At 42.7% G+C, this 12018-nt stretch overlaps 1 protein-coding gene across 4 annotated transcripts in view; it reads right to left on the bottom strand.

Annotated features, from left to right (window-relative positions):
- Window positions 1–12018, bottom strand: part of CDC14A (cell division cycle 14A) — a 332599-nt gene that overhangs the window by 70005 nt on the left and 250576 nt on the right. For all 4 annotated transcript variants that reach the window (XM_069232173.1, XM_069232175.1, XM_069232172.1 and 1 more), the window contains one exon: window positions 6557–6716. In XM_069232173.1, coding sequence (XP_069088274.1) covers window positions 6557–6716 — 160 coding nt within the window. The remainder of the gene's footprint in view (window positions 1–6556; window positions 6717–12018) is intronic.

Below are 12018 nucleotides of genomic sequence, written 5' to 3'. Positions count from 1 at the left end.
GCTAATCACAAAATGAGGCATGACATATGCATGCCATGAATAAATAGGGACAAAGAATATGAGACAGACGAAGCAAGCAAATAGTAAGCCTAGGGGAAGGCTGAAGCCCACAGATTGAACACAACACGTCTCTTCGAGACAGCATGTGCACCATCTAGCCGACGCCTAAAAAATAAGCAGCAAGAGGTAAGAAGAGTCGTATATTTTACCACTATCTTTGAAGCGAAGCAAATGTGACAATATAAATACAGAATTTAAAGGCTTTTATGTATTGCTTTGATTTTTTGCAACACAAACATTTTTTTTAAATAAATAAAATCAGATGGTAATCCACTAGAGGGTCACGACTCGCAGATTGGTAAACACTGATCTAAGGGATTTTGCAGTTGCAAGCCCTGTGCCTACCAAAATCACAGTGTTTGAAACTGGAAAATCCCCTTTTTTATTCATGTAACCCACTTTATTTGTTGGTATAGTCAAAAGTTTGAGACCATAATTCCAGTCACAAACCAATGAAAAGCTAGACTACCTCTTCAGGGTGGGTGCTGATTCTTTGGACCCCTTTCCCTTTGGGAATCAGGATGGCAGCTTCACAGGGACAAAGCAGTGGTCTACTCTCACTGAAGTTAAAAAATAAAATAAAAACAGCCCCATTCTCTTTAAAGAAATGGGGCTTCTTTAAAATATTTAAAAAATCCAATTTTGAAGTGCAGTTAAAGGCATTGTGGTTTGCTGCCTCTTCCAGGCCACCATCTTTGCTATTGCAGCCAAAAGTAATTATTATTCATCAGGCAAGACCTTCAGAGCACAGCTACGGCTCCTTGTTTTGTGAAACAACCTATTACTAAATAGATAATTTCTCAAAATTAGGTATGGCGCGCAAAAAGTCTGTTACGAATTTCTGACCACTTTTTGCAACCAGTATCTCAGTATAGCTGGCCCATGGTCTCTGATGCCTAGGACAAGAATGTATTGCTCTTGCTTTAAATATGCAAGAAGATGTTGAATTTCAGCAGCTTTTAATTTATCGTTCAAGAGCAAAGGATAGAACGGCTCAGCTCTTTTTGCGTTACAATTCCTATCATTTGTGTTATATTTTATTAACATTGTACTTTCATAATCAGTTTCATTTTGCCTAAAACTGGTAGACCAGCGTTTAAAGGGATTAGCAGTTTCAGTAGCATTTATTTACTGTTCTATAGATGTAATGGTGTAACTGAGTGCAGATGTTGTCTCATCGATGTCATCCACTCCTAAAGAGTGGACAGGTGTTCTACTGGAAGATTTAATGCTCCTTACCGATCTTCATTTCGGCATTTCTCACCCTATCACTATAATCTCAAATGTGTATGGAAGAGGATGTTATGATTTCTGAAATAAAATGTAATGGGGTGTGGATCTCTTGAGAGTGAGAATATCTTCCTCCCTTCATACTCATCATTCAACATGATCTGAGTTTGATTTTACCTCTACAATGAACATCACAATTCAGTCTTATGGGGTTTTTTTTTCATTAAAATCATCATAAACTCATAACTCTGACATACCAAATTGTTCTTACTACCTCCCAATGCTTGATCCTAAAATATAAACTCATTAGCACGTTTTACAACTTGGATAGAAATTAGATTGGGAAATGAACCTACCAATATCACAGACCATTAAAAAAGAAAAAACACTGTCTTCTGCACAGGTAGCATTTGGGAAAGGGAATGTGACCATTCCCCGGGGCCCAAGGAGCAACCAATACAAATATGTCTCTAACAATTCGAATCTTTAGACTATAAAGATTCATCACATTTCAGTGTTTTTTCATTAGGACGAAAATGACTTCTGTTAAATGCACCCTAAAGCCCCCAAACTAAATTGTCTTAAACACATGTTCATTTTTTTAATGGTAGTTCAAAAGGCAGACAAAACTCCTCAGCCAGTCTGCATCTAACAAGGCTAAAGATGCACTAAGTAGTGCACAGACAATAAGGGTATGCAATAAATAAGGCATCTGTGCAAAGACAGTCCAAGGAAAATTACTTGCATTGGTGCACTGTGCTTTGTTTGTGCATGTTCTGGATGTGATCACTTATATTAGTGCGTGCGCAGTGAAATAGGTTTTAGGTCAGGGAGTGTGAATGATTAAGTAAAGTCAAAAAATTACAAGCTTTTCGAAAGACAACGTTTAGATAAAATATTTATTCAGAAGAGGTAGTCAATTGTCATGTAAGAAGAAAAATATCAAAAGTAAGGGGTGTATTCATAATGCCTATACCCCTTGTAGTGTATAGTACTCTGTTTTCGGAGTTCTTTCTTTTTACCAAAGGCGAGCACTGGGAAGTGACTGTTGGGGTCTGTGCTAGAAGCACCCCCACACTACGTCCCTACGATACCTGTGACTGCTGGCCTACCCTACTGCACAGAGTCAAGTGTTGAAGGTGCCATTAGAGGCAAACACCACCAGCCCCCGCATTGGAGGCTCGGTAGCCCTGCTTGCAGGTGGGGGGAAATCTTGAGTGTATAATGGTTTTCTTATGAAATGTATTTACTTTGATGAGTTTGTTTTGACAGCTGACCAATCCGGATATCAGTCTTGTTAGCAATACTAACAGTGTATACAATATTGTGTATGGACAGCACACAAATCTTTTTGTATGGACATTACACGAATACTCATGAAGGAAGTTTTTTTTTTTGGGCCCTGAGCAGTCAGAATTAACTTAGAACGCAATGTGTAAAGTATTTGTGCAATAAATTATACAGTAACACATTGAAAACACCACAAAAATACACCACACAGGATTATAAAAGTAGATAATATTTATCTGGTGAAAATAAGGTCAAAACGATAATGATTCAGTGGCACAAGTTGAAATATCCCTCTTGCAAGTTTAAAAAAAGTCTTAAATCTTCAAAATCAACAGTTCTCTTGATTACACAGACTGGTCTGTGTCAAAAATAACAGGCACGGAGATCACAGAGGAGGAGATGCATGGAAATATTTAGGTGTGCGTCGGATTTTCAGAGGAGGCACAGACTTTTTGTTGATTCTTTCCACACTGCAAGGAGCTTGCGAAGTTTTTTGGTGCGCAGTCTTGGTGCCTCACTGTGATGGAGAGGTGTTTTTCACGCCCAGGGACAATGCAGGAAAATCCTGGGAGTGCTGGAAGAAGTCACATGCGTTGCATCGATCTGGTAGGGTGATGCGTTGAATTTTCTGTCACACGGCAGGTGCTACATCGATTTTCCTCTTGGGGAATCAGCTGCGTCATTCTGGTTCAGCTGCGCGTCGATCCGGTAGGGCTGTGTGTCGAATTTTCTGTCGAGGAACAGGCGCTGCATCGAATTTCCACCTGGGAAGTCGGGCTGCCTCGTTCCGGTTCAGCTGTGCAGTGATTTCTTGATCGCAAGGCAGGCTGTTCGGCATTTCTGGAAGGCTGTGCGTCGATTTTCAGCACACAAGGATTTTCCTGAATAGATTAAGTCTTTTTAACCCTGAGACTTCAGAAAACAGGAGGCAAACTCAATCCAAGCCCTTGGAGAGCACTTCTCAGCAAAGTCAGAGGTCAGCTGGGCAACAGCAGGGAAGCAGTCCTTCTCAGCAAAGCCGTCCAGATGAGTCCTTTGGGCAGCCAGGCAGTTCCTCTTGACAAGTTCAGGTCCAAAAGTGTCTGATCTCTTGGGGTCAGAGACCCAGTCTATATACCAAAAAATGCATTTGAAGTGGGGGAGACTTCAAAGAGTGGTTTTGAAGTGCACAATTTCACTTTTCAGTACAGGTTTGTCTGCCAGGGTCCCAGTAGGGGGTTTTGCAGCCCAATGGGTGAGGGCAGGCCTCTAGCCTTTGAAATGTAAGTGTCAGGCCCTCCCCACCCTTCCAGTCCAGACTCATTCAGTATGCAGATGAGTGCAGGTGTGACGGAGTGTCCTGTGTTTGTGGTGGTCTGTGAGAAATGCACAAGGAAGCTGTCAACCAGACCAGCACAGACGTTGATTGGAGACAGGCTGTAAGGCATAGATGGTTCTTAAGTGCAGAGAAATGTTCACTTTCTAGAAGTAGCATTTCTAAAATAGTAATATAAAATCCAACCTCACCAATAAGCAGGGTTTTCTATTACCATTATGGCCATACTAAATATGACCTGGTTACCCCTTTCAGATCAGATTCTACCACTCAAAAAACATAGGAAGGTAGCCATAATGCTAGTCTATGAAAGGAGCAGGCCTCACAGTAGTGGACAACGAATTTAGGAGTTTTCCACTACCAGGACATAAAAAACACATATGTACATGTCCTGCCTTTTACCTACATAGCACCCTGCCCTAGGGGTTACCTACGGCCTACCTTAGGGGGTGTCATATGTAGAAAAAGGGGAGTTTAAGCCTTGGCAAGTACTTTTAAATGCCAAGCCAGAGTGGCAGTGAAACTGCATACACGGGCCTTGCAATGGCAGGCCTGAGACATGGTTAAGGGGCTACTTATGTGGGTGGCACAACCAGTGCTGCAGGCCCACTAGTAGCATTTAATTTGCAGGCCCTGGGCACATGCAGTGCACTTTACTGGGGACTTACAAGTAAATTAAATATGCCAATTGGGGTATGAGACCATGTTACCATGATCTTAGGGAGAGAGCACATGCACTTAAGCACTGGTTAGTAGTGGTAAGCTGTCCAGAGTCCTAAAGCCAGCAAAAGTGAGGTCAAAAAAGCAGAGAAAGAAGGCAAAAAGTTTTGGGGTGGCCCTTCAGAGAAGCCATTTCCCACACTAGAGAAGGTGCAAGGCTGGTCACATTGTCCCAGATGTCCTAAGCTGGCAAGAAAGCTAAATGTCTCAGTAGATTAATAGTATGTATGCTTAGTTTTCCAGAAGTGTACGCATAAACAAGGCAGATGACAAACACTAATGTGCAAAACAGACCAGTTTTGGAGTGGCAACAGAAACACTGTCTCACATTTACTGTCTGAATTGTCAATAACACAACTCTTGTAGTAAAAGTCAAAATACTTGCAATTCATTTGGGGCTCAGCAGATGGTATGCAAAGCCACTCCCTTGCGTTCCTGGTCTAGTAGAGTTCCATATTAAGCTATAAACAAGCTGCCAGCACCCCAATTGTCAAGAACAGCATACTACAGTTGTATATGATTAGTTGTTATGTTTATTTGTTACTTTAAGTGTATATTTCTAGCCAGCCAACACGTGTTTCATCAAAGTAGCTGTTAATCGTTTTTTCAGGGTTTTCATAGCCTATTGACACCTCAAGTCTAATGCTCCAAAGTACTGAAAATCTGGGGAATGGTGTCTTGTGGACGTGTTTTTTATCTTGTGCTTGTGGAGCATTATCATGGACTCATCTTATTCTACACTTACAATAAAGGGAGAGAAATGTTACCCACACGGGGCTTTTTCTCTTGCTATCTGGAACGTGACAGTGGTGGTTACTGGTCTCAGAGATTATAGAAATATTCAATTAATGTAATAAACTCTAGAAAGAGCAAATGGTAGGTCTTTTCACCCATTTTAAGAGTGTGAAGCATTAGTATTACCTCCCAGAAGATGTGGGAATTGAAAGCTTTATGATCAAGCACAAGCAGAGGTAAATAATAGTTGCAGTGCCTTTATTGCTCTTGTGAGCCTTTTTCATAAGCCTTTAGAGACACAAATGATGATTATCCCAAATAGTGAATCCTGAGGCCCACTTACACATCAGGTGTCTCTCATTAACCTTTAAACAACAAAATGTGGATGGTTGGAATTATTTGTATTGATCTGAACCACTAGTAACTACTTTTGATGCATTCTATTCCACTATTTGTAACTCATATATACGATTACAAGGACTAATTAATCCATCTTGGCAAATCCGTCCCCAAACTAAAAGGAGAGCTTAGACCATTAGATAGTTTTCTCGAAACATTAACAAACCCCAATCATATCCAAAATGTGTATAGAATTCAGCAAGGGTGTTTTGGCTGTGGCATTTTGGGCTGCATGCTGGAACGGTAAAAGGCAGAACTGTTAAGTGTACATGGTCAGATGTTGCCAGTAAGCACTTCGCCCACCACCTCTCTCTTTGCTCGTAAATGCTGGATGGTTCAAAACTGGTGTGGCCAAAACTCTTCCTGAATATGTGCAGGATATAATGAAGGTTGCAGATGCAAGTGACAACCTCACAGGACCAATTTGCTGTTGCAATGCTTCTGAATAAAGTTTGTGAAATTAGGAATAAAATATCAGCCAGTAAATGGGAATATTCAGCATCAAGCAAATAATAATTTAGTGATTAATTATTTTAGGAAAAACGATCTGATTTGGGTATTAAAAGTAACAATACTACGCATGGAAGCCAGGCTATAGTTAGATATGCTTAAAAGTATAATTATCTAGGCCTTATATACTGTACAATAAACAAAGCACTCTTTTTATTCTCTACCATAAAATGGGTCTATGAGAACAGTCTTCTTTAACAAGAACAAATATAGTGCAATGATCAATGATGAACTGATCGATGTGAACATCTGAAATGACCAATTTGATTTTAGTAGAAAGGAATAAACAAATCTTACTTCGCCACCCCTATCCAAGCTCGATATTCTGTTATAATTGCCACTAATGGAGATGTCCTCAAATCCAGTAAGGATCTTGGTCATGCCACCATCATCCATTCTTCTGTGCTTCTGCTTCGATCTGTAGATATCCCCCTGGATCCAGAGACCTGCTTGCTTTCTGTTACACAATGAAAAACGTTTGTGTGTTTATTGTGGATCAACAGGAAGAATATTGTTGCTGCTGCTTTATTGAAAATGTACATATATTGGAAGGTGCTGTAGGAATGTGAGTGCTGCCGCAAAGACATAACATGAAGGAATATTCAAAGCACACACCATTGGGGGAACATTTTGAGAAATTAAACCACAGGACTGAGGAACCAAGGAAACTGTAAGACAAAGACCCGGGACGATCCGTGAACAGGGGCGTACGGAACCTGGTGTTTTGAGAAGACAATGTAGCCTTTGAAGAGCCCTTAACTTTGGTAGCGCTCAATGGCATAGGGAACCCCCCTCTCCCTCTCCCTCTCCAGGGGCTGCTGCTGGGCCCCGGTGCTGGTCAAATATGTCCCATTAAAACTTGAGTTGGTTCTTTATAAGCCTCTTCTGTCTGCAGATCTGCACACAAGAAGCTCATACATGACACTGCTGAGAATACCAGGTCAGAGTGGTATGGGAAGTGGACAAGCAGAAAAGTGAGCAGGAGAAAGATCAGAAAGAAAAAATAAGAATACAAAACAACAGACGGGTAGTTGAAATACGCACAGAGAGAGCAGGGGGGAAAGAAGGGCGGAAGGAAACTTGAGAGGAAATAAGGAAGGAATAGTGAAAGGCAGAGTGGAACGGTGCAATGAAGACAGACTGAAAGGACATACAGGTGGAAAGGTGAAAGGATGGTGCATAGATGCATGGATATATTGATGGGTGAATGAGTGAACGGGTGGAAAAGGACGGATGAATATAAGGAGGGGTGGAAGGAAAGATGGAGGGATGGAAGGTGATGAAAGAGTGAAAGTACTCCTCTAACCACTGTGGGGTTTGCTCACTTTGCATGCTCAGTGTGACTGTCAATGTGGTTCAAGTGGGGGTGTTTTAATTTTCTGGCTCCTTCTTTGGTGTCACGGACACTTAAGTACTCCAGATCCTCTACTGCTTTTCGCCATTGTTTGATACAAATACATCAAGTAACCTCTTGAGCTATTAACTGGAAGTGAGACACTCACTCACTGGCCCAAATCTCACTTGCTGGGAACATGTGTCCTGCCACCTTCCACGCAGCTCTAAATCGGATTCCTCGCCTGCCCCGGCTCTCGGTAATACCACCTTCCTGTCAGCTCTCAGGCTGCCTCACTCTGCTTCTGCTGCTCTCTCTTCTAGTCTACCTCCGTCCCTGGCTCTCACAGTCAGTGCCGCACCTACCAGCTCCAGCTCCAGCTCGCGCCCTTCTTAAACCATGCTCCAAGGATGCGGGTCACCTCCACCCTAAAGAAGGCGGTACGCCACATCCTCCAGCCTAAAAATCAGCCACTATCCCCACTCCACTACTACTTCTAGTTCTCAGACTGGCCCCCAATGCTCACTCATCAACACTCAATCTATTAACTTCCAGGAGACCGGTAACGACAGGTGACAATTTAAAATCACACTGTCTTTTTAGAAGGGAGTGCTAGCACTTGAAGCTCTTCATTACCAATCAAAGCAACGGGTCAAAATATCCCACGGTGCAGCCAGCTAAGACTCTTACATCATCTCCCAATACTCAGTGATAATGTCGGCTGCTCCCCAGCTGGGTTGACGACAATTTGGTTAAGATACGGCTGTTTCTATTGGGGCAAAACCAAGTTTGATTTTCTTACGGCTAGAGTCTTGAGTGACCTAGTGCACAAAAAGAGAATGGCCTGGAAAGTGGCACAAGTAACCTCCGGTGGTTGATATTAAATCAAGGATTATACCCTTAACTTTTTTGTTTTTTCTGATGTGAGGCATTGTAGGTGTGGGGGGTAAGCCCAGACATGGGATGCTCATTTTTCCAATGGTTTCAGACTGCACCCCATTGAGAAGGCCCAAGGAAGTCAAAGCCAGTCCGGAGTTGCTTGTATTCCCCGGCTACAGGGGACACATATTTGCAGTTCCTGGTGGGCTGTTCCTCTTGGGAAAGCACCACGTTGTATTAGCATGCGACCGAAGTGGCGTACTGGGCTTAAAAAAGTATTGGCTGGAATGCAGCTCGAGTGATTTATCTGGGGCTCAGATTAACTCAAGTACTCTACCAATTGTTTTATTTTGTTTTTCCATGGCAAACACACACAGTTCTATTTCAGCAGTGAGGCGTCTGCTTTACATTTCCTTCATTCTGACAAACTCAAGCATAAATGCAATTCTACCAACATTGTACTACAGTAATGTAACAGCGAGGTCCTCAGGCTGCAGGCAGGCACAGGATCCCAGGCTGCCCTGGGGCCAATCCTGACGCTGCTCAAAACGGCGTCAGGATTGGCTGGGAGCGCTCCCAGGAAGACTGGGAGCCTGTGCAGGCTCTGACCAGCCCAGCAACTGTGTTGCTGGGCTGGAGAGAGCATATAGCGCATGTGTGTTTGGGCAGTCGGAGACGGCCGGCCAAACACACATGCGCTCTGAGGGGAGTGCACAGTGCACTCCTCTCGGTGCTCCTCACCCCCGTGGCCCCGCACCACAAAGGGAAAATGAACCTGGTATATTATCCCTTCGCAGTGAAAGGTTTGCAGCTTCTGGTGGTGGTGGTGGTGGTGGTGGTGGTGGGGGGGGGGTGGAGGGCGGCGAGTCGGTGCTGCGACTCTCCTCCGCCCTAATGGAGGAACCACCACTGCTCTTTCCTCTCTTTCAAATGGTTCAGAGCAGGTCTAAACCATTATTTTTAACTGACAAAGGATGACCTAGTTGGTAATGCTGTTTAACTCCACTGTAACAGCGTCTATTCGGTTATTGGCTTAATCACTATAGGGGCTGATGCACTGGTTCCTGTGCCAGCCTGCACAGTCGACCTCTGTTCCAGTGTTTCCTTTGTATGACTGAGCATCTTGCATGCCTGCCTGTTTTCTCTTTACAGACTGTTCCAGTGGCAACTCCTCTCCAGCTAGAATTCTACTAATGTATACCACCAACTCTTAAGGCAAAAAAAGTAATCGACGTAGATACCATGTTATCAAACAAAATATAGTTTGCTTTGAAGAAAGTGTTCCCGAAAGCAGCAGTTCTGACCTTTAGTATGGCTGTGCCAGTATCTTCTTCATCGAGGAAGCAATATACAAGAAGTCAGTAGAAGGACCTTTAAGAAACAGTCCAGAAATCTACTCATGTGTCATAATAAGTTGACTACAACTAGACGACTTTGTTGTAGGCCAGGGTCTTTATTCTTTAACATGTTAATGTTGATCTCAGGTTAAAGTATGGGGGAACTCGGTGATCCACCAGTAAAAAAACACAAAACAAAAAAAACAAAAAAAAAAAACACCAAGATTCTGGGAACTGGGCTAAGATTACTTTATGAACATTATTTTTGCCTTCTCCAAAACGACCTGCGTTTCCATGACAATCTTGGTGAAGAAGACCAAAGATACTAGCTATGGTTCCTCAAAAAAGACACAAAATAAAGAAAAATTGGCATAAGGCACAGGAGTAGACAAATCGGAGTCCTGTCTGTAAGCAAAAATAGTTAAAAATAAAATGGAAGTCCGTCATGTATACCATAAGCAATTAAATTTCACAAGACAGTCCCCAACTATGTGGGGCATGGAAAACCTTAACACTTACACTTACCCTCTAATACAGTTCTGATCGAGTAATTTTATTTAAAATAGCTCTCTCTACAATCTCAGAGCATCTATGCTAAAATGAACCAAGCCCAACATATAGAACGATTTCTAGGTTGTCTCTGGGAACGGTAAACATTTTCATAACAAGTATACTGTAGGCTGACAGTATGACCACAAGGCCGCTCCGGCATGGTCATATATCTAACTTGGTTGTGGAGCAAGAGAGCATGAGACCTTCTCTGTACATTCAAAACTGCCATATGTGGGCTTGTTTGTTAGGCAGAGCTCGGAGGATTTTAGTTAAGAATCTCCTAACATGTATCTTATTCATTAGATAACTTACCTGGACTGGTAGCTGTAAGAGGGGTGAATTTTGCAAGAACTCTAATTGAATTAGAATGAATTGGTCTGAGTCCAATCAAAAAGTATGCCACCTATACATTGATCAACTCAATCCATTCAGTGATAGTTTAGGAGCTTAACTGGATGTCCAGGCTGGGGAAACTAATTCAAGAATGTATCCAAGTTCTCAGGGGCCCATCTTCTCATTATGGACTAAATGAGTGGTACACAATAGAGGGATCCCTCCTGGGTTTCCTAGGCATGGTCTTCCCCATATGAAGACCGGAGTTTAAACTCATGATACATTTTGTTCGCTGTGGGACTCACAGGAAAGTGCAGCATCAGCAACCGAAGGGGCCATCCTTCCAGTTAAACAGAGCAGTAAAATGTCTCTGCAGTGCAAGAGATGAGGGCATTGTCCAGAGGGACAGCCATCTTGTTCCAATAAGGTGTAAGCTGCCAGACGTCAAGATTCTGATGCCTGCCTTGCAAGAGGACACAAGTGACCTGAAGACCAGTGCTACAATCTGTAGCACACCCAGGGAGGAAGGGTGTAATTGGCCTGGGCCAGAAAAACCTCAGCAAATTACAAAAATAGCTCACAGACAGAAGAGTTGATCAGCACTAAAAAGACTCGCTTTAAGCTGTGGTAGCAGAAAGTTACTTCTCACTGATATTTTCTTCAGTAGTGCAAATGTCTCAGAATTCTGCATTATCAGAGCCACCTTCCACATACATCCTTCTGGCTCAACGCTCTAGGCATTTTCCAGAGTAACGCACTGCAAACCCAATCTTCACTGTCAAAAGACCCAATTTCAATCTAATTCCATGTGCTTGTGGGCCAAACTCGCACAGTCGTCAGGTCTGACTAAAGTCCCAAAAGCGAACACTTTTTGGAGCATTGTTCACCATTAACAATGATCAGCATTATGTGGTTGATTTCTACAGTTGTTTGTGGGAATTTAACGGTGTGTACTGAATCATTTAAACAAATTTATTTTTGTGGCATTTAGAACTTGCAAATGTATCTATTAATTCCACTTGGTGTGCAATACTGTGTTTAGTGTGTTGCTACATCACATACCCTGGGCACATTTCTGACTTCCATTTCACACCGCTACTCAGGGCAAACTACCAGAGGAGAGTCCCGAACTCCCTAGGGAACACTGGTTTACCCTCTAAGATGCCCCTGGCCAGAGTGTGGTAGCTCAGGCATAGACTTCATTCAGGACTGTGGCCTCTTGCCCACATCCTACATAATGTATCTGGTACACACAGGCCTCCCTGTGCTTCACTGCAGTATTCTATTTTAGGGTCGGAAGAAAGATTTGTCATTCATACAATTCG

Source organism: Pleurodeles waltl, chromosome 4_2 (genome assembly GCF_031143425.1).
Source record: "Pleurodeles waltl isolate 20211129_DDA chromosome 4_2, aPleWal1.hap1.20221129, whole genome shotgun sequence".
Classification (NCBI taxonomy): domain Eukaryota; kingdom Metazoa; phylum Chordata; class Amphibia; order Caudata; family Salamandridae; genus Pleurodeles; species Pleurodeles waltl.
This window is presented reverse-complemented; position numbering and strand designations above follow the sequence as displayed.